At 40.1% G+C, this 24552-nt stretch overlaps 1 protein-coding gene across 1 annotated transcript; it reads left to right on the top strand.

Annotated features, from left to right (window-relative positions):
* Window positions 1–20919: 20919 nt before the first annotated feature.
* Window positions 20920–21608, top strand: LOC111921156 (basic leucine zipper 43). Its single transcript, XM_023916728.3, has one exon. It carries the CDS (start codon window positions 21007–21009, stop codon window positions 21484–21486), a length of 480 nt encoding a protein of 159 aa, XP_023772496.1. The 5' UTR covers window positions 20920–21006; the 3' UTR covers window positions 21487–21608.
* Window positions 21609–24552: the final 2944 nt, after the last annotated feature.

Below are 24552 nucleotides of genomic sequence, written 5' to 3' on the forward strand. Positions count from 1 at the left end.
CCGATCAAGCAAGTGGTGGGTGTGAGTGTACACCCATTAAGCGCCATTTTATAGGCCGCAACCTTATACCCACCTTATAGATCGGCTTCGTGAATGAGGCCTACTAACGGTAAGACTTGCATTATATATATATATATATATATATATATATATATATATATATATATATATATATATATATATATATATATATATATATTATTCTTGTAATATTATATTAGTATAGGGTTGTATTTTAAACCTTTTAAAATCTAGGGTTTGAAATTTAAGCTGTCTAAATTAAAAACTTTTAATCACAAAATATAAATTTCAAAACTTGAGGACAAGTTTTAAACATTTAAAACATGGAGGATCAAATAACAAATAATTTCAATTAATAATTAATTTCCTAATTATCTATATTTGATTTATTCAAGATTTCTTTCAAGATAATTACCAAAATAATTAATTAATTATCATATAAGGAAATTAAATATTTTATTAGTTGATAAATATCTTTAATTAGATCAAGATTATAGTCATATATATCAAAAAATCGGATTAGGGTTGATCAAATATGATTAAGGTAAGTTTCCATAAGATAATCATGAAGAAATCCCGAATCTGGCCATTCCTGACGCTTGGACTCGTCGAGTGCACAAAGGGACTCGCCGAGTCAGGCCAACTCACCGAGTCCATGACTCAGAAACACAAAAATCGAATTTTGCAGTTTAGTTTTAGACAATTAAGCAACAATTTAATGAAAACCAGGCTAGGCTCTGATACCACTGTTGGGTTTTAGCCATAAGAACTTTCCTATGTGCGCATGCAAAACCCTAATGCTTGGATCTAGGCTTTCTAATTAAATATGCTTTGAATCCAAGAGTTCTAATGACTATTTAGGTGTAATAACAATATTGAAACATATCTAGAATCATACCTTTGAATTCCTTATTGATCTTGTTCTCTTGGAGCTTCTAGAGTCACAATTGTCACTCCTTTAATGGCTTACAAACACCAAATAGCAAGGAGGATGATTTGGGAGAGAGGAGAGGGGAGGAATTCGGCCAGGGCTTCTTTACTTTAGGTGAAGTACTGATTTCCTTATGCCATAGGGTCTATTTATACTTGTAGACTCCTTAAGGGTTACAACCTAAACCCTAATTGGATAATCTTCTCTTAAAGCTATCCAAATCCATTCCTTAGATAACTCTTAGACGATTTGAAGCAATCCTTAGCTTCTAGAATCCGTCCAATCCCTATCTATATGGATTTACAGTCTAAAGTTTAACTATCAAACAATTGACAGTTTATACCCTCTTATTTAATTAATCTCTTTAAGTCACCAAATTAATTCCAATTAATTCTATGACTTGTATTAATCAAATAACAATATTATTATTCTTTATATTATTCTCATAATATATTAATAATATTTATTCTCTCTTAATAAATCATCCTATCAAGTTGCTATGGTGAAGGCAACCCAAAAGGACCATGCACAACCGGGTCAAATACTTGCCTAATATAGTTGCAGCCTTAGACACTATTCCAACATTAACATGATTGTTCCACCATGTTAACGTTGCATCAGCGAAGGTACACACAGCAAATCGTACTTTACAGCCGTTCGGAAGGAAGCTTATCTGAAATACTGATTCTGCCTTTTCAATCCACCGGATCAAGTTAACAACCCCTTCCGTTCCATGGAAGCTCTTAGGTTTGCAATTCATAAAATCCTTCTATTTACACATTTTGGCAGTCCCTACATTGCCTTCATTTCTAACTCTACCTCTTGTGACATTAGCTAGAGCTGCAACGATTCTCTTAGCTATGATTTCTTCAAGTTCTGTTGAACTTATTGGAGGGTTTGTTTCTAGTGGTGGTGGTTGTGGTTTTTATTGTTGTGGTTCTTGTCGTTGGTTAAGGTTTAGATGAGTGCTACTTCTTCTAGGCATTTTGTTTAGTTCCTATACATTTTGGAGCACCAAGTGTTTAGTCTATCAAATATTACTCCCAAATTAAATATTTCATATGATATGATCATAATAAAATATAGTTGTACACCTACACCTAGTTGTGATAAGATCTATGCACATATGAACTTTAGTTGGAATATCTGATCTAAATCCTTGAGATCAAGAACATTCCGGGTATTTTGGTATATTATCATCATGGGTCTGAGTCTTCATATATGACTCTATATTTGTTATTTGTTGTATTCATGCACATTTAATTATTGTTGGTTACTTCAGGTATAATTGATAAGGCACCGGCCAGTCAGGACAGTCAAAAAGGCAGGATCATTTTAGCATATAGCTGTTCTAGAATCCAACAACCCAAATCGACATGTCTATCCTGTCACTGCTCCCGTAAGTAGTCCTTTAGTAGAATTATTAATAAAACTTTTTTATTATAGGCTAAGGGATATACCTAAACCTAAGAGAGTAACCCCTAAACTATAGCCGTGCTTTCCTAAGAAAGTACTAATTCACTATAGTTACTAGCTCTGATAACAATCTGTCACACCCCGGGCGTCGGCGGAAACACCAGGCAGTGTAACGTCATTTCTTGTGTCATAGTTGTTGACTTCCTGAAAACACATGCATTTTAAAATACGTCAACATAAAGTTGGTGAGTTCACAGGTTTTGACTCGATATGAAAATAATACTTTTTCAAAGTTCAAAAGTTTAGTTTTGTAAATATCATTTTGACTCTCCAACATTTAGTGTATATATTAGGTATAATGGTTTACTTATTAAATAAGTGATATACCTATAAGTTTCACATATTATGAATAAATGAATGTAATCCCATACAAACTAAGGTTTCTACGTATAAATCTTATTTCAATTCTATACGAGTAAAACCGCTACATATAAATCTATTTCAATTGAGTAAAATCGCTACGTATAAATCTATTTCAATTATGTACGAGTAAGACCGCTATGTATAAATCTATTTCAATTCTATACGAGTAAAACTACTACGTATAAATCTATTTCAATTCTATACGCGTAAGTGTGCCATGTATAATTGTCTACCTAATGAGCAAGTAGTATACCTACAAGTTCCTTATACCCAGAGTATAAGTCTTTGGGAAACATACACTAAACATTCATACTTGTATATCGACAAAGTATAATGCTTCTAAAGCTATGCTACCATGAGTCCGTAACCGCTGCTAGACATACAAACCTCTGATTAAAGGACATCCCACCAATGGCTCCTCCATTGGTGCCACAATAAAACCGCCATTGGTGCCACAAAGGATTCCACCAAGGTAAATACTTCCCCCGTACGCTTCATCGACGAGGGTCCATAACAATCAATAGGACTATTCGTCACCCACAGACCATTGGGTCGTAGCTAGCAACCACAGGTGGGGTCGTCAACCCGCAGAGATCTATAGTCCACCATAAGACCGATTGGGTTGTATCCAACAACCACGGATGGGTCGATAACCGACATAGATCCATACACAACATCCTCGCTCACACGGGATTAACGGTTACATGTGAAAGGATTTCCACTAAGATTATCAATCTTAGTTGATGAATGACGTAGCTCATGTAGACTTTTTCGGATTCCTATAACTCTAACAACAAAGCATATCCATGTCTAAAACTCTAAGTTACTAGACTTTGCATTTAAAACATTACTCCTAATTTCATAACATTTAGGTAGTATAACAAATATAACTTGAGGTAAAACCAGGTTTTATCTTGACATAAAACTAACAATAATAACATATAACAGTGTATATAGAAACCTGAGTATAACTCATAAGCTACATCACACATAATATATATAGAATTCCCAAGTATAAATTCGGGTATATATTAGCATACTTCTATAATACTAACATGCTATCAAGTTTAACATAGTTGTAAGACTTCAAAATATCATATATACTTTAGGTATATATGCGACAAAATAACTATATCACGGTTAATATAACTATATATGTTGATACGAACATACTATCACATAGACATAATATTAACTTATATACAATATTTAACATGTGTTTTCCCCTGAAAACATTAAAAGTGGGGCCGTTAAACTTACCCTAGTAGCGTGATCTACAAAATCTAAACGGTCAGAGGCTCGTTGTTGTCAGGCTCGGGAAGGAAAACGTCCTTCGGAAACGAGAGAGAGTGAAAGGAAAAGGTGTAAGGAATGAATGAGCTTTGATCGCTATTTATAGGTTGTTCTGGGCCATTTCACATCGTGACATACCTAGGGTCTCGTCGTGAACAACCATGAGTCAACCCGTAGCTTTAACACGTGTTTACTAACCCCGATTAGTGTGCCTGCCACGTTTCACGTCTTGAACTTCATGTTAACGTCATGACTCAAGGCAGCTCGGGTTTCTGCCATGTGTGATGCCCTTAGACAACTGCATCTTCGTAAGGTCATAACTTTTGCATACGAACTCCGTTTTCGACGTTCTTTATATCCACATGTTGGTAATTCCGAGTACTACAACTTTTTTTTAGACTCAAAGAGAGAATTCTAATTATATTCAAAAAAATCCTCTTATCAGAAGGATCTATAGCGTTACAATTTATCATAACTTCTTCACGCGAAGTCAGATTTAGATGTTCTCTATATTTTTGGAAACGTATGGACGTATACTTTGATTTATACTATAAAGTATGTATGAAAGTTCATATTTATATTAGAATTATCATGAAATATGTCAATATCCAATCTTGAGCAACATGAAAACTGATGATAACCGAAAAGAACTCGAAAGATAACATGCTTGCATAATCACCCGACAAAGCATGGACCTCCCCTGCCAGACACTACAATAACTGACTCATCTTTGTGGGGGATCTTGCCCTATCCTCATGACTCTCAGAGATCCACAAAATAATCAAAGAAGGCACACTCACTACTTCATTGCTTCTCCTTAGATAGACGGCCCTCTAATGGACCATTTATATGTCGAGGACAACCCCTGCCGACACGATCAATCCTACTATACTTATAGCATCTCATATCCTTGGAACAACAACTTCATCGTGCATTTTCCTACACATGTTGCATTGGCCCCGACCCTACTGGCCTCTCAACCTCATTCAGAAGTCTTGGATATCTTCCCGAGACCCTCCACTATATGCATCGGTCTTATTTGAGAAATCATCCCCTGATATAGCATCCACAACATCATCACCCACTTCATGACCAATCTCTTTCCAACAATCATGCACCCTAACCTCCAACAGGCAGGAAGCATATCTGACCTTCACCTCCTTGAGAAGACACTCGTCATGAGCGCGTTAGCCATACCTGCTAACCACCTCCTACTGGCAATGGGGTCCATCTCCTCATAGAATGCAGGAGCTCCACAGGCACAAAACTAACTAAAAAAAAGAGTGTGAGCTCCAACGATAACCATAACCTCAGCACAGAACACTCCTAAATGCTCATCAACAATCTCCAAAACCCCTCCTTGACTGAACCAAGGAGCACTAGAGTCTGCTCCAAAACACCGCGGGTAGATTTCAACAAGATGAATTCCCTTATCTACTCACTAATCGGTCCAGTACCCTTACCTGGGCTGGTATCAAAATCTAAACCTCCTTCCTCGAAGCTCATCACCAATTAAAATACAATTATGTAGAAGATCAAAATGTACTCTAGAATCCTTTTCCCTAAGTTTCTTAGATTCTCCAACACTCTCCCCGATTCGAGTATGGATCCTGTGCTTTCAATAGTACAAGCCCAATACTACCTTCCATACCTACCCATACTTTCCTCAGGAATCATCTTTTGCTTTCAATAGTACGAGCCCAATAATACCTTCCATAAAACATACTGAAGCAATCCCTAGGATCTCCTAGGTTCCCAATGTAACACCATAAATTTCAAAACAATTTTTCGCATTTTATAAAAATATAATTCATTTAATATTCATAAAAACATCAATGTTTGAAACTCAATCCATGACATATAAAATCCTAAGATCTCAAAACATAAAAATCCCGTGTGTGTACTGGTCAAGCCGGCGCCTTCCCACGGTCATCACTAGTACCTGAAACAAATAACACCAAACACTGTAAGCACAAAGCTTAGTGAGTTCCCCAAAATACCACACATAGCACATATTAGCCACTCGAGGCTATAACTCCGTGAGTCAGTGGAGCCTACTCTGTGAACCCTCTGGTTCTAACCCTGTGAACCTTCCGGTTCCAACTCTATAAGCATGCACAAAATAAATCACATAGAAATAATGCAGTACAACACATAACATACATATAACATACAAATACTCTGTCACAAAACTCTGATTACCTACTCAAGGTAAAGTATAGTGAGAAGACTCACCTCGCGTATCTCAATAACTCGCAAATTCCTGAAATCACTAGCGCTCGATCTCCCGAGCTATAGTCCTCCTATAACACAATATATCTCTAATTAACACTTTCACAACTAAGGTTGACTAACCCTATCAAGTCAACGTTGGTCAACTCTGGTCAATGGTCAACGGTCAACTTCGACCGGACTCGGCGAGTGCACTAGAGCAACTCGGCGAGTCTATACATGTTCATTGACTCCCTCGGACCCTCTCTTGACGCGTCGAGTACTTCCCTAACTCGACGAGTTCCACCTGGCATGAATCGCGAGGCCACCACGACTCAACTCGCCGAGTCTCAAGAACAACTCGGCGAGTTCCGGCTTGACTCAGCCCCCCTTTGACTCTCCCTGACTCACTGGGTCATCCCCCAACCCGGTGAGTCTACTCGTTGAACAATTTACGTGAAACCCAACCCTACTCGCCGAGTCTCAAGAACAACTCGGCGAGTTCATGCCATGCACAAACTCTATTGACCTCCTATGGTCAGATCTGTCTCCCCAAACCATAGATCTAGCCTTCCCAAGCATGAATGTCACGTAAAGTTCGAAACTTGATACTTGTATAACCACAACAAGGCATCAAAAGGAGATTTGGTCCCACAAATGATAACCTAAGTCCAATAACTCCATACTAACCCAAAAGCTCCAAGGGTTAAGGTCTCTGGACCTCTTTGAGTCCAGATCCAAGGCACAAACTCGAAGAGGGACCATTTGCTTCACATAATCACTCTCCAAAGGGGCTTAGAAAACCCTAACTCTAAAGATCAACCCTAAAACTGAAGGAGGTTCGAACTATTACCTCAAAATGAAGCCTCTGGACTCTGGATCTGCTTGAATCTCACCTCCTCCTTGCTCTTGTCACCCTCTTCTTGCTAAACAAAGGATACAAAGATACAAAAGTGACTTCTTCTCTCTCAAAGCGATTTAGCTCTCTTAGGGTTCTCTCAAGGGACTGGTAGCCGCAATGGAAGGCTATAAGTGCCCTTAAATAGGCTCCAAACCCGGGGAATTAGGGTTTCATTAAACAGCATGGACTCGCCGAGTCCAGACGCAAACCCGCACCCATAACCGCGATCATATTCGGCGAGTTTGGGCTCCAACTCGCCGAGTCTCCTCACAAATCACCAAAAATACAATAATAAATAATACCTGGGAATTCGGGATGTTACAATTCTCCCCCACTAGAACTAGACTTCGCCCTCGAAGTCTCGCTCCGCAAATAACTCAGGATGCTGCTCACGCATCTCACGCTCCGGCACCCAAGTCATCTCGGACCCCTTCTGATGTTGCCACTGAACCAAAACCAAGGGTACCTCCTTGTTCCTCAAAACCTTGATTTTCCGATCTCTGATTGCCACCGGTCTCTCAGCATAATTCAGGCTCGCATCCACCTGAATATCCTCTAATGGAACCACTGCCGACTCATCGGCTATACACTTCCGCAATTGTGCCACGTGGAAAGTGTCATGAATCTGACCCAACTCTGCTGGCAACTCCAAGCGATAGGCTACCCTACCTACCCTCGCGACCACCCGGAATGGACCAATATATCGAGGCCCCAACTTGCCCCTCTTCCTGAATCGAATCACTCCTTTCCAAGGAGAGACCTTCAGGAGCACAAAGTCGCAGACCTGAAACTCAAGCTCCGACCGGCGTCTGTCCGTATAACTCTTCTGACAACTCTGAGCGGTCAACAACCTCTGTCTGACCTGCTGGATCTGCTCTGTCGTCTGCAGCATGATCTCTGTACTGCCCATAACACGCTGTCCGACCTCTCCGCAGCAAATGGAGGTCCGACACCTCCTCCCATACAACAGCTCAAAGGTGGCATACCAATAATAAAATGATGGCTGTTGTTGTAGGAAAACTCCGCCAAGGGCAAATACGTATCCCAACTCCCCCCGAAATCCAACACACATGCCCGGAGCATGTCCTCGAGCGTCTAGATCGTCCGTTCACTCTGTCCGTCTGTCTGGGGGTGATATGCGGTACTAAAATGCAGCCTAGTGCCCAACTTCTCGTGAAACTTCTTCCAGAATCTGGAAGTGAAACGCACATCCCGGTCTGAGACAATCGAGATCGGCATCCCATGCCGAGATACCACTTCCCTCACGTACATCTCTGCTAACTTCTCTGCGGAAGAGCTCTCACTGATAGCAAGGAAGTGGGCGCTCTTTGTCAACTTGTCCACAATCACCCAAATTGCATCGACTCCCTTAGCAGTCCTTGGCAATTTCGTGATAAAATCCATGGTAATCTGTTGCCACTTCCATTTCGGAACCTCCAACGGCTGCAACTTACCATGCGGTCTCTGGTGCTCGGCCTTAACCCTACGGCAGGTTAAGCACCTCTCAACAAACCACGCAACATCCCTCTTCATACAGGGCCACCAATACTCTCTCCTCAGGTCCAAATACATCTTAGTGGCCCTAGGATGGATCGAAAATTTCGACCGATGAGCCTCTTCCATCAAAATGGTACACGCCCCTCCCACAAATGGTACCTATATACGCCCTTGAAATGTCATAAGCCCGCGACCATCGGTAACGAACTCCGATACCAACCCAACAACTCGCTCTCTCTTCTGGTTCTCTGATCTCACGGCCTCAGCCTGTGCTCCACGAATGGTGTCCAACACCGGAGCCATCACGGTCAATCGCAAACATACATCTCGCAATGGGGCGCTCTCCGCCCTGCGACTCAGGGCGTCGGCTACCACATTAGCCTTGCTCGGATGGTACAGGATCTCACAATCATAATCCTTGACCACATCCAACCACCTCCTCTGCCGCCTATTTAGGTTGGGCTGATCCATCAAATACTTCAGGCTCTTATGGTCCGTGTATATCGTACAACGAACCCCATACATATGGTGACACCAAATTTTGAGGGCGAACACCACTACCCCCAACTCTAGATCATGGGTGGGATACCTCGTCTCATGAGGCTTCAACTGCCTCGATGCATATGCTATCACATGCCCTCTCTGCATCAGCACCGCTCCCAACCCCAAGATCGACGCATCACAGTATACCACAAAGTCCTCCATTCCCTCCGGGAGGGCTAACACCGGGGCTTCGCATAACCTTTGGCAAAGCGTGTCAAAGGAGGCCTGCTGCTCGAGGCCCCATGAAAAAGCGACACCCTTCCGGGTCAACCTGGTGAGTGGCACTGTGATCTTAGAGAAATCCTTGATAAATCTCTGATAATAACCTGCCAACCCTAAGAAACTCCTGATCTCAGAGGGTGACCTCGGCACCTCCCAACTCATCACTGCCTCAACTTTGGCCGGGTCGACCAATATCCCTTCCTGGTTAACGAGATGCCTTAGGAACTGGACCTCTCGCAACCAGAAGTCACACTTGGAGAATTTGGCATAAAGCCTCTCCGATCTCAGAACTCCGAGGATCTCCCTCAAATGCTCCTCATGCTACTCTCTAGATCTCGAATATACCAAAATGTCGTCGAGGAATACAATCACCGATCGATCCAACATTGGCCTGCACACTCGGTTCATGAGATCCATGAACACTGCCAGGGCATTGGTGAGCCCGAAAGGCATCACCACAAACTCGTAATGCCCATAACGCATCCTGAACACTGTCTTCTGGATGTCCTCATCTCACACCCTCACCTGATGATATCCAGACCTCAAATTGATCTTGGAGAACCAAGATGCTCCCTGTAACGGATCAAACAAATCCTCGATCCTCGGCAACGGGTAACGGTTCTTGACCGTCAGCTTGTTCAACTCCCGGTAATCAATGCACATCCGGTGTGAACCGTCCTTCTTCTTGACAAAAAGGATAGGCGCTCTCCACGGTGAGCTGCTCTGCCGAATAAACCCCTTTCCCAGTAGCTCCTGAAGCTGCGAGGATAACTCTTGCATCACTGGAGGTGCAAGGCGATAAGGCACCTTGGCGATAGGCGCGGCATCCGGAACCAAATCGATACTGAACTCCACTTGCCTCATGGGAGGCACACCCGGAAACTCCTCTGGAAATACATCTGGGAACTCACGCACTATCAGAACCTTGTCAACTGACCTCGGCCTCTCTGAATCAACCCGCGTATCCATCACATATGCCACAAAGCCCTTACAGCCCTACTGTAGACACTGCCTCACCCTAGCGGCTGAACAAAACGCTGACCCAGAACATGTACCCTCGCCGTACACAGTAAGAACTCCCCCACTAGTGTCTCGTATGGTCACCAGCTTCCGCTCGCAGTTGATAACCGCACCGAATCTGCTCAACCAGTCCATGCCCACAATGACACAGACATCACCCAACGAAATAGGAACCAAATCAATCGGGAACTCAACACCGAAAATCTCGAATACGCACCCACAGATAACCTCCGTGGCATATATCACCCTCTCGTCAGCTATGGAAAATCTCAGAGGTCGACTCAACGCCTCACGACTAACACTGATATGCTGACTAAAAGCCAAAGATACAAAAGGCCGACACGCACCCGAGTCAAATAACACCAAGGCAGGTACAGAATTCACAAGAAAAGTACCTACGCATAACATAATATAAGCATAATATCTCAACATCAAAATAAATACATGAAAGAATACATACCAGCCACGACATCTGGCGCTGCACGGACCTCCTCCGCGGTCAACTAAAAGGCTCTCCCTCGTGCCCTCGGCGACTCGTCCTTCACTGGCCGACTCTCGGTACCTCTGATGGCGGCAGGGGCAGATCCCTGAGGTGCTCCCTGAGCTGATCCCCGCAACTGCGGACACTCTGCCTTCCGATGTCCAGTCTGGTTGCAGTGGAAACACACTGCAAACCCCTTGGGGCAGTTCTTGGCCATATGCCCCTCCTTGCCACACTTGTAGCAAGATCCAGCTTTACAAACTCCATCATGACCCTTGCCGCACTTCCCACAAGTGCGGCCCTTCTGGCTCCCTATTTTGGGATCAGCGGGCTTGGCCCACTTGGCTGCCGGCTGGGACTGTGCCGGTCGCCGATCCCTCCCCTGAGACTTCGCCTCCTTCCTAGCCTGAGTCTTTAGCTCAATCTCCCTCTTCCAGGCATTTGCTTGAAGCTCGGCAAATGTCCAGTCCGAGGAGTTCACCACGAACTCCCGAATGTCTCGCCTCAGGATACTCAAATATCGGCTCATATATGCCTGCTCAGTGGACACGTGCTCAGGGCAGAACATCGCCCTCTCGTGAAACATCCTGGTAATCACCGTAACAGACTCAGTACCCTGCTTGAGGGTTAGAAACTCCTGGGCCAAATGCTCCCTCTCCATCTGGGGAACGTACTCATCTCGGAACATGGCAGTGAACCTCTCCCAGGTCACTGCCGCAAGCTCAGCAGGCATAAAGTGCGCCGTCACAAACTTCCACCAGTCCTTCGCTCCCAAGCGAAGCTGGTTCAGCGCAAACTGAACTCTCAAATGCCCAGGAGATGAGCAAGTGAAGAAACACACCTCTATGTCTGAAATCCATCTCATAGCCGCCACCGGGTCCTGGGTCCCATCAAACTCTGGTGGTTTCGTGTTGCTGAACTCTCGGAATAGCAACGCATCACCACCCTGCGGCTTCGAGGCAGCAATAGCTGCGGTGGCCGCTGCAACAGCAGCCTCAGAAAGAGCAGCATAACGCTCGTTGAAAGTCTCAATCAACGTAGTCTTAATAGACCCGAACATCTTTGGTATCTCTGCCCTGATGGCCGCAGCCACCTCCTCATGGATGATCTGGTAGATCTCCTCATCACTCGCCCCACTGCTCTCAGGCATAAGACGTGTCCTCACCATGATCTACCTCTGAAATACAACATACGATAAATTAGAATCCATTCGAGCATACTCACACTCGACAACTCATCCCTCCTTGATCCTTGGCATTCCAAAGATTCTTACTTGGGCTGTACACCGCCCCGGTGCTTTCAGTAGTATGGGCCCAATACTACTGTCTGCACCGTATCAGAATACACCCCAAGTCCTCCTCTTCGGATCCCAAGTTCCAAGTACTCTATTATGCATAATCCACTCTCTAACAGATCTCTCATAAGCTCCTCGCTGCTACTTACTCACTCTAAAGCATCTCATAGCAGCTCACCTCTCCCTAGGCTAAGGCATCACAAATCAGGCCACTCTAGTCCTAATAGGAGTACCTAGCCTACTCTTGCATGAGAATACATCATATCAATATCATAACACATAATATGTGGGTATCTTGGGAAATCACCGTTCGGGCGCTGACTGATCGTACACATAATTCTGCTCTGCGCTTTTCCAAAAATCTTTTACTCTTTTTGAAAATATTTCTCAAATCCTCAGTTTGAGTTCAAATACGCCCGAAGGTGTACTCGAATCCCTCAAACCAAGGCTCTGATACCAACTTGTAACACCGTAAATTTCAGAACAATTTTTCGCATTTTATAAAAACATAATTCATTTAATATTCATAAAAGCATCAATGTTTGAAACTCAATCCATGACATATAAAAATCCCAAGATCTCATAACATAAAAATCCCGTGTGTGTACTGATCAAGCCGGCGCCTTCCCACAGTTATCATTAGTACCTGAAACAAATAACACCAAACACTTTAAGAACAAAGCGTAGTGAGTTCCCCAAAATACCACACATAGCACATATTAGCCACTCGAGGCAATAACTCTGTGGGTCCGTGGAGCCTACTCTGTGAACCCTCTGGTTCTAACCCTGTGAACCTTCCGATTCCAACTCTATAAGCATGCACAACATAAATCACATAGAAATAATGCAGTACAACACATAACATACATATAGCATACAAATACTCTGTCACATAACTCTGATTACCTACTCAAGGTAAAGTATAGTGAGAAGACTCACCTCGCGTATCTCGATAACTCGCAAATTCCTGAAATCACTAGCGCTCGATCTCCCGAGCTATAGTCCTCCTATAACACAATATATCTCTAATTAACACTTTCACAACTAAGGTTGACTAACCCTATCAAGTCAACATTGGTCAACTCTGGTCAATGGTCAACGGTTAACTTCGACCGGACTCGGCGAGTGCACTAGAGCAACTCGGCGAGTCTATACATGTTCATTGACTCCCTCGGACCCTCTCTTGACACGTCGAGTACTTCCCTAACTCGACGAGTTCCACCTGGCATGAATCGCGGGGCCACCACGACTCAACTCGCCGAGTCTCAAGAACAACTCGGCGAGTTCCGGCTTGACTCAGCCCCCCTTTGACTCTCCCTAACTCATTGGGTCATCCCCCAACCCGACGAGTCTACTCGTTGAACAATTTATGTGAAACCCAAACCTACTCGCCGAGTCTCAAGAACAACTCGGCGAGTTCATGCCATGCACAAACTCTATTGATCTCCTAAGGTCAGATCTGTTTCCCCAAACCATAGATCTGGCCTTCCCAAGCATGAATGTCACGTAAAGTTCGAAACTTGATGCTTGTATAACCACAACAAGGCATCAAAAGGAGATTTGGTCCCAAAAATGATAACCTAAGTCCAATAACTCCATACTAACCCAAAAGCTCCAAGGGTTAACGTTTCTGGACCTCTTTGAGTCCAGATCCAAGGCACAAACTCGAAGAGGGACCATTTGCTTCACATAATCACTCTCCAAAGGGGGTTAGGAAACCCTAACTCTAAAGATGAACCCTAAAACTGAAGGAGGTTCGAACTATTACCTCAAAATGAAGCCTCTGGACTCTAGATCTGCTTGAATCTCACCTCCTCCTTGCTCTTGTCACCCTCTTCTTGCTAAACAAAGGATACAAAGATCCAAAAGTGACTTCTTCTCTCTCAAAGCGATTTAGCTCTCTTAGGGTTCTCTCAAAGGACTGGTAGCCGCAATGGGAGGCTATAAGTGCCCTTAAATAGGCTCCAAACCCGGGGAATTAGGGTTTCATTAAACAGCGTGGACTCACCGAGTCCACTTTTGGACTCGCCGAGTCCAGACGCGAACCCGCACCCACAACCGCGATCATACTCGGCGAGTTTGGGCTCCAACTCGCCGAGTCTCCTCACAAATCACCAAAAATACAATAATAAATAATACCTGGGAATTCAGGATGTTACACCCGACCTCACCCTCCCATCAGCTGTTGAGGAACTCCCCATAATGCTAGTCATTCAACTCATGAATAGCATCATATTCACTTAGTAGCTGACTCCCATCAACTAAGAATTTCACAAAGAAAAAAGCAAGCAACATTCATATAGTAACCCTCCAATCAATAGAGCTATCATATAATTGAAGGGTCCAATTAATGGTTTGCTTTCTTTGTAATAGGTTCTTTTGTGTTGATATGCAGTTTTAGTAGTATTGTTGGTAGTTTAGGGCCATGCTATGAGTTTATGGCCGTAAGCCTGTTTACGGCTGTAAACCCAGCGTCGGCCCAAGTCCACTATGTATAGAGGCTATGTAGGTCATTTAATGGTTGTTGATGCCACAGAGTTCACGGTTGCTATAGACAAGTTGTACCTAACATTTTTCGTTAATAGAAGCATGTGCAAGCTTGTTCTGAGTTCTGTTTCTACTTCATTCTTATTATTATTGACTGTTTTGTTTGTTTGATCACTGGTAAGATCTGTTTCAGGGCCTTACATTTGATATCAGATCAAAACCAATGTCAAAGCATCTTACAATCGAGTTTTTGGCCATATTCTTCACTGTTTGAGATTGGAGTTGGTGTTTGCTGTGAAGGGGAATCAAGTTTAATCCAAAAATCGTGATTTCTTGAAGTTCTGGGAGTTTACTGCCTGGAGTTTACGACAACAAACTTAGTTTACGGCCACAAGCTCAAGAAATTTCTTAGACCATAAACTCAGTTCTTAGATCATAAATCAAGTATCTTCAAAACCGCAAGCTTAGATTCATAAATCGTATACAGAAACCGCAAACTCTCGACCGCAAACTCACGACTGTAAACTTTCGACTGAAAACCAAGTTTACGGCCGTAAACACACCCTTGACCATAAACGCTTGTGTTGACCGGAAATTCAATTATTTTTAATATATATATATATATATATATATATATATATATATATAATAATTTAATTTTTATTTAAATTAATATTCAATGGATTCACAAAGTCAAACACATAATCATGAGATGGACTCTGTCATGGGCACAACTACTCGCATTCCAATACTCTTGTCTGCAGATGGTTTTCCTGAATGGAAATACCGAATAGAGAAGTACATTAAAATGATGGACTTCAAATTTGGAGAAGCAACATCAAGAATCCCATTAGACTAACCACAACTGTTGCAGGGAAAGTGGTTGACAAAGTGATTGAGAATTACACTGATGAAGATTTTGAGAAGGTTGAGGAGCAAGAACGGGCTTTAGCCACTCTGACCATGGCCCTGTCTCCGATATAGCTCAAGGTTTTAGGGAGCATATTTCAGCAAAGGCTTTGAGGGAAGCCCTAATTGAGGTATATGAAGGGAATGAAGATATGAAGGAGAGTCGCCAGGACATGCTGCGCCAAATATTTAATATGTTCAATTACGTTCCTGGTGAGACCCTGGAGGCACAACTACCAAGATTCATAACTCTCACCACTGAGATGAGCATAGCTAGAATCTTCTTGACAAAGTCTGAAATAAACAAGAAGCTACTAAATGCTCTTCCAAAGTCATGGGACATGAATGTAGCTGTTATCAAGAAGACCGAAGACCTAAATCGTCTTACTCTTGCTGAAGTGATGGCGATCATCAAGGCTTGTGATATTGATGTTAAACAGCGGGAGATAAACCATGTGAATTCGTATTCAGCTGCAAATCTTGGAATTTCATCTAATAATGCTCTTTCATCTCTCAGTTTTCCCTCTATAGGTCAACCTTATGCGGCTTAGCAAGTTCAGACTCAATCCTTTTCCACTTCATCAGCTACTTCACTTTTTGCTGCATTATCCCCGCCTCTTCTTCAGAACCCATCATTTTCTGCTTCTCCAGTTGCTTCTTCCTATAATGGGGCTGCTTCCTCAAGTGCTAAGGAGTGTGATGAAAATCTTGCTCTCACCACATGACTTGTTAACTGCTACAATGCACTTGTAGCTGGTGATCTTCCTCCACAATTGTCATTTGCTAATCTAGATCAGATTCATCAAGAAGACGTGCAAGAAATGGATATTACATGGCAAATTGCCATGGCAGTATTCAAGGCGAAGCAGTTTGCCAAGAAGACCGGGAAGAACAACTAGGGTGAGTGTCGATAAGAAGGTAGGGTTCAACAAAGGAAAGCTACGTTGTTTCAATTGTCACGAGCCAGGTCATTTTGCTTGTGATTGCCCGATGTCGGATCGAAGACTAAACAACGACAGGACAATGGTTGCGATGGGAAACAATCGGGGAGGTGCTCAAGCCAACAACGAGAAGGCTATGGTTGCTCAGTCATTTGACTGGGATGACCAAATGCAGGCCTTAAATATTTCAAAACCTGAAAATGTTCACCTAGCCCAAGTTAAAGATGAAGCTTCCGTGGAGAGTATTGCTGCTTAAGAAAAGATGATGGAGCTTTAGTTTGCGTTGATGGTATCTTCTACTTCTGAACCGAAGAAAAATGAGGTAAGTTTGCCTTCATGCTCTCAAGCTTGTATTGATTATGTTAAAATTCTTCATGAAGAAATAGAAACATTACGTAGAGAAGTAGAGGACCTTAGATATGAGGGTTATCAGCTTAGAAAAGGACAAAAACCCCTTAAGGCCCAATTAGAAACTAAAATAAAGGACTTTAGAAGACTTATGACTACATAAAGAGACAGAACGCTGAATTAATTACTGAACTTGACACATTAAAGAGCAAATTTGAAACTACTGATTTCGATTTTAGAAAATTTGATGTATCAAGTGAAGTAGTTGCCAACATGATAGACCATTGCATGCAATTTAATCCTAATCAGTCAAAAGGTCTAGGGTATCATAAAGTGCCTCCTCCTTTTAACCATTCATATCAGTTTCAACCTTTGTCCAAGGAAGAGATTGCCAATGAACCATTTATGGTTTATGGCAAGCCATCTGGTTTTGTTTCGGGAGGATTTATTAATGTTGAAAGTACTAAAATTTCTACTTCTCCTGCATATCAATGCTTAAATCAGTCAAAGCATGAAGTTGAAGGATCTGTTTGTGAAAATAAAACTGAGTCTGAACCTGATGTTTTAGTTTTAAATAAAGACTTTAATTTTTCTGATGTTGAAAGTGACAATGTTTTTTGTGATTTTTCTGCGCCTTCTGATACTGGTTTGAATGTTTTTAAAGTGTTTGATGAGATGGTTGACAATTCTAATGTTTGTGATGATACTAATAAAAAAACCACCATTTTCACAAGTTTCTCCATCTGATACACCGTCACTTATCTCGCAACCTACATCTTGTTCATGTTCTTGTGAGAAAAGCAAGGGTGTCGGTATGGAAAACAAATCTGAAAAGAGCAGTATAGGTTTTAACAATAACAAACATATTTGTTACAATTGTGGTATTGGTGGTCATATAGCTAGGAATTGTCCTAATAGAATGTTTGTACATTATATGTCACAAAGAGGAGAGAACGAATTTAAAGGAAGGTCTTTAACTTGAAACAATAACTTAAAGATCTACAGATTCAGTAATAGTAAAGTGAATCAAACAATATGAATAATGATCAAAGATGTTCCGAATACTTAATATTATCAAAGCTTTAGAAAAGTTCAGTGAGAATTTTTCTGTAAAAGCAATGCAGGGCAATACAATCGATTAACCCTAGAATGACACATGCATGTACTATATATAGTCTAACCCTAGCATCATAATGACGGATGGACATGCACAATCCGTTAATAAAGACTAAATACGTACTTAGTAAATTTGACACAACACATTAAATAACCCAACAACAAAGCTTAGTGAGTTCCCCAAAATACCATACCACATAAAATCACAAATTCTCATGCACATACATATAGGTGTCATGGGCTCCCCTCGTGGTCTTTATTTATTATGCCATGGGCTTCCCCCATGGTTTTTACCTGGAATGCCATGGGCTTTCCCCTCATGGTCTGATATCCAATTGCTACGGGCTCCCCCGGGGTCTTCCATGCAAGTATCACAGAGAAAACTAGCATACCACATAACACATAATGGACCGGCATTGGTGCCTCCGACCCATGCGCACTGCTGAAACATACAAAATACCCTTGGCTGATGGCTGACCCTCAAACTACCAATAACAAAACAATACCCAATTAACAATTGGGTTCTAATCCATAATCTAGCCTTCTCCAAAACTATGGCCCAAACTATAATTTGAAAGGCCCAAAGGCCAATTAATCGACCAATGGCCCAATTTTCCAAATTGGGCCCAAGTCTCTACATGGGACTTGCCTTAAAGGCCAACCTTCTTTCCAGTCCAAAACATTTGGCATTCCGATGACCCATTAGCCCATAATCATCTAATGCCCAAAAATGGCGCACTTATGGCCAAGTTTTCCAAATTGGGCCCAAACCTCTCCAATGTGCCTTATCCTAAACCCTAATAACTTCCTTGGTCTAAAAACCTGTTTTTAGATGGTCCACGAAGGCCCACGACAACTAAGTCCATGAAATGGCCCAACCCGAGGCCCATAATTGTGAAGTCAAATCTGACTGGTACTCAGCTGTATGATGCGCGTACTCGCTTAATGGCTTCTACGTTGTGTGTATAGGCTTGTACGCCTACTGTACTCCCCTCTTAATCCCATTTTGCCAATAAGCACTTAATGCTTAACCCATATGTTCAAAACATAGATTTGAGTCCTAAACAACATCTAGACCCATAATCACTGACTTGGTGACTTTGCATGCCCCAAATGGACCCAACCTCAAAATATCACCCTTTACTATCATGAAAATGGTCCTAACTCATTCATGGATGGATTTAGACCGCAAAGATGGCAAGTTTATGACTCAAGGACCAAAATAACACCAAGAGTGGCAACTCTAAGCTTCAGAAACGATATGAACTCATAAGATCTCAACAATGGAATCAAAAAAGGTTCATAAACCCATACCAAAAGAGATCAAAGCTAAGAAGCATCAAGTTCAAGACTTTATACCTTAAATGAGTGCCAAGTGTTGATGGGATTCTGGATCTATAATCTTTCACTCCTCTAGTGAAGCTTGAAGGATGACCATCTTCCTTCAAAGCACGAAAATCCACCTTACAAAGACCTTCTAAGCTCCAAAAGACATAATCATGGAATTACGGTTCGAGTGTAGGGTAAGGAGGACAAGGAGGCTGATAAAATGAGGGTTTCAAGTTCATAAGAATGCTTAAATAGTGGCCAACCCTGAAAATTAGGGTTTTCAAGATAGGACCGTACGCCCCGCATACACTTCTGTACGGCCAGCATACACCTTCGGATTCCCAATCAATACCTTCTCATAAATACGCTAAGTGTACCACTTAGTACACCCCATGTACTCGCTTTACTACTTGTACGCTAAGCGTACCTTGTTGTACGCCCTGCGTACTTCTCAGCCCTTAACCCTAAATACTCTGAAGGTCATAACTCCTTTGTTATAAACCTGATTCTAGCGATCCTTATATCTATATAAAGGTCATACTCACCATAAGATATTCCAGATGAACATATGCTTTCCATAAGAACCCGAGCTGACAAATTACCAAAATGCCTCTTTGATTCCGAAATACAAACCAAATACCCGAACTATCTAAAATACCTTAACCACTCCAACTGAGTCCAGAACCTATCTTCTCGAGGGTCCGAAGCCTGCTAATCCCCAGTCCTTTGATCACCAACTCAAAATGGGAACAATGCAAAACGGGATGTTACACCATCAATACAATGTCATTGTCCTCTACTAGAAACTGGCACTCGAAATAATTTTGTATGCATATTTATTCCTAAATATATAAGAAAACTGTCCAACAAACAAATGGACATCATATAGGGTAGAAAAAACACACAAATACCCTATTTTTACCTCTCTGGAATCCACGAGGATTCCAGACTGCAGTTTGGAATGCACTTTTCAGTTCGGAACACACGGCCGTGTCAGAATCCATACCCACATCCTACCAACCATCGACACCAATATCCTACCAACCACCCACAAACTTCGAACTGAAAATAAATACTCAGGAATATTGTATTATGAAATTCATCCAAACTACAGAATGGTCGTATGTACTCCGGAATACAATATTCCGGAGCAAATAGTTACTTTAAAAAAATAAAAAATAAAAAACAAGTTATGTTTATTAATAAACTCATTTATAAGAGTTAGATTACTCAATTTCCCTAATAAAAATTTAGCTGAGAGTTAAAATATATTAAATAGGGAAACGTTGCGTGTTAAAAAATTTAAACGGATTTTCAGATTAACATCTAACCTTTCGTGTTTGGTGATTGCTGATTAGCCTTTCTTTATTTTTTTTAATTGGTGAAACATTTTAATTTAGGCCACTTATCTTAACCACACAACCCATTGGTGCAAAGCAAAAGCTAATTATGATTATCTTTATCATTTTTTTTAACATTGGTAAACAAGCTCACGCCTCGCCTATAAAATTCAATATCTCACTCTTTTTTCTCTTATCTTCTCAACCTTGATCACCAACAAAGTAAAAACCTCCTTTGGAAATTGGAATCCGGAATCCTGATCTACTATCAGATATTATAAGCATGATTCGACAAATATCAGAATTTAAGTATTTGGCTCCTGAAGAGTACTCATCCCCTTTCTCCACCAACTTCACCATACAAGATCCAATATCGGTTCTCCATATGAGCAATTTCCTTACCAACATCCCCGAGTACTTCTCAAAACCTCCTTCTTCTGTTAGCAACAACTCGACCTCTGATGAAGCTGACACGCAACAAAACGATATCATTGGAGAGCGAAAACGCAGAAGAATGATATCGAATAGGGAGTCAGCTCGAAGATCTAGGATAAGGAAACAAAGGCAACTGGATGAGCTTTTGTCACAACTGGTCCATCTTAGAACTGATAATCAGAGTATCATGGAGCATTTGAAGCAGTTAGCAGAGAGACACGAAAAGGCACTCGAGGAGAATGAACGATTGAAGGAAGAGACTACTGATATTCGACAGAAGCTTGATGAAATCCAACAACCTAACATAAGTTCGGAAATAATTTCTTGAGTTCTAAATCAATGGAAATATAACTTTAACTATATAAATCCATAACAAGATAAGATCATTGTCTTATAACTATCAGCCTTCTGTAACCTGCAAATCAATATATCACTTTCTTGCTTCTAGAACATGGTCGATTTCTGTTATTCAAAAATCTGGCTGTGTGAATTATTACAGTCGGTGAATTTGTTGAAGTGTTTTTACCACAAGGGAAATTTGATTCATACCAATATCAGATAATATGAGTGTATTCTCCGTTGCTAATGATACTTACACTTACAAACGTCCCACTAATAATTATTTGCAGATTAGGAGAAGGGCATGACGAAGAATGGGGGTGAAGACAACAATAATGTGGGGTAAGATGGCAAGTTTTTTAACCAAAATATTGTCTTTTAAATAAATGTTTATCTTTTAAACTTATTTACAACATAACTGTATTTTCTTTTTAAAAAAAGTAAAATAAACTGCGATCATCTTCTAGCTCGTCAAAGAGGAAACGCCGCCTGCTGTTTCCAAAAAAAAAAAAAAAAAAGGAAACGCCGCCTTGTTTGATCTCATCATCTCAGTTGCCGTTGGCCTTATCATCAGTCCCCCCTCGTTTTCTGCCCCCTCTCTTCGGTCGAGAACCCCTACATAAGCTGCCGGTACCCCGTTTGCGGTGCCCGAGAACCCCCCTTGTACCTCCAAGAAAAATATATCACCCTAATGTTTGTGCTGGTCGCTGGTTCAAGTGCATGGGAAAAACATCAAGACTCAGAGATGGTAACCGGTCGTAGCCTTTTGCGAACAGGCAGAAGTCGGAGATCAGATGCTTTTTGGAGCCTTGGTGGGCTGAGGAGGAAATCGAAATCCATTTCTTTCTTCTACTGTTTTTAATATAAAAAGGTTTTGGTCCTAATCATATTAAAACATGATAAATAAATTTTAAAATAAACACAATAAATAACTTTTTCTTTAAAAAAAATAATTATTTTGTCTAAATAGATCATTTTGCCGATATCTGCAGAAAATGGTTTCGGAATAGTTAATTTTTATTTATAACTAATAAAAAAAAGACCAGGCTTTGTCTAACAATTTTTTTTTTGGGTATTGTTAACTAAATTAGTTCAATTTTTATAAATTTCAAAAAAAAATTAACAAATATCAACAAAAGACATCTCAAGCTGCCACCCAAATACTTAACGTCTTTTTGTTTCTTTTCCTGTTTTCTTTTGTTTCTTTTGGTGTAAATATTTAACATTCTTTTGTTTCTTTTATTTAAAAGCAAAAGAAAAAATATTTAAAAGAGGTAAAAGTCACTCTGAAACCTTAAAGCCGGGAAGGAATAATGGTAAGATAGTAATAATATGGCTTAAATGCACATTTATGCATCAATGTAGTTTTTTAGTCATCATTTCATTCCAACACAAAAGTTTGCAAAATTGCAATGCGTTACTTTTTTTTTTTTTACCATATTTTATCAATTTATCTAACAATGTTTGACTTATTTTATCAACTTATGCAACATTTACCATAGATCTTTAACTTTTGGTGAGAAAGTAAGATGCTACATTAGACAAAAAAAAATAAAAGTATATTGCTAATTTAGACGTTTGGCCCTTAAAATATAATCTATCTACCCTAATAAATGAAAATGTTATTGCCACTTGTCATTCTCTCATTTATTTGGCCACATGTCATTTTATCATAATTTTGAAATATATTTATTTTCCACTTGTTAATTACTTCATTATTCATTTCCACTATATCATTAATTTACTTTCCATAAATTAAACCTACTATAATAACTATTAATTTCAAATTTGAAATTTCAATTTTAAATTTCAAATAAATTTACACATTAAACATTTGTATTTAACATTTTATTATAATAACTCGTTTAGTACACGGGTCTAACAATTAAACACATAATTTTAATTAATTTATTTTTTGCACGTTTTTTTCATAATTTTCACTTATTTCATATTTCAAATTCAAAATAAACTTTTCATCTAATCGTTCATGTTTAACATTATGTTTTAATTAACTCGTATAATATACGGGTTTCACAACTAGTTTTTTAATAATACAAAATTAAAGTGGAGTGTTATAAGAAAAGATAAACTCAAATATGCCTCTAGGGACTTTAACAACTTCACCGTTCAACTAACCACAATTTAATGCTAGGGCAAAATCATTGCATTATAACGGTAAGAAAAAAAGTTGTAATGAATCATTTATACTAGGTTATAGCCCATGGAAACCACGGTTAAAAATTAAACGAATCTTGATAGCTAAAATTCATAATTATTAATAAATTTTTTTCAAAAAATTATTAAGTAGTAGAGTTATGTAATTGTTATGTAACTTTATAAAGATTGTTTCAAATAAAATGTGAATTTTTTTTAACATACATGAGACATTAGTGATGTGTAAATTAATGAAAAAAGTTATGATATTATAATAAAATATAAAATTGATTATAAAATAAAACAATCACAATCAATGAAATAAATGAAAATTAGTATATGGCAAAATACAAATTAATTTATTGTAATGAACATATATTAAAATATAATTATAAAGTCCACTAATATATAATATTTAACAATCAAGTGCAAAATCGATGTGCAGTTTACTTTTTGACTTTGTTAATTTGAAGAGAGACTTCCACTGTTAATTTCAGATTTATATTCAAGAGACCGGTCTTCATTCCCATTAGCAGGAAGTAGTGACTCCAATGGTTCACGTTATTTAAGAATCATGAATATCAAATATGTTAGTTTTTCTCAATATCAATATAAAATTAATGTCGAAAGAATATAAAGAAGACATCTATTTATACTAACAACCATATCAATTTGCAAGAAAATATACTTATCATAAAAAAGAAGTTTTAAGGCTTTTATTCTATAGAGGTTGGTTGAACTGTGTAATTTCGTAAAAAATATTCAAAATTCACACGTTCACAATATTTGCTAGTAATATGATTTACCATAACATGGACCATTTTTAAGAAATGAACAAAAGAAAAGAATTTCACTAAATCCATTTTGCAAACCTTATAGATATCATTGTGATAAATGTTCT

Source organism: Lactuca sativa, chromosome 3 (genome assembly GCF_002870075.4).
Source record: "Lactuca sativa cultivar Salinas chromosome 3, Lsat_Salinas_v11, whole genome shotgun sequence".
In the NCBI taxonomy this organism is placed as follows: Eukaryota; Viridiplantae; Streptophyta; class Magnoliopsida; order Asterales; family Asteraceae; genus Lactuca; species Lactuca sativa.

Bases quoted from the DNA above. Each gene is read 5' to 3' on its own strand.
- LOC111921156 (XM_023916728.3), top strand. From the start codon at position 21,007: ATGATTCGACAAATATCAGAATTTAAGTATTTGGCTCCTGAAGAGTAC.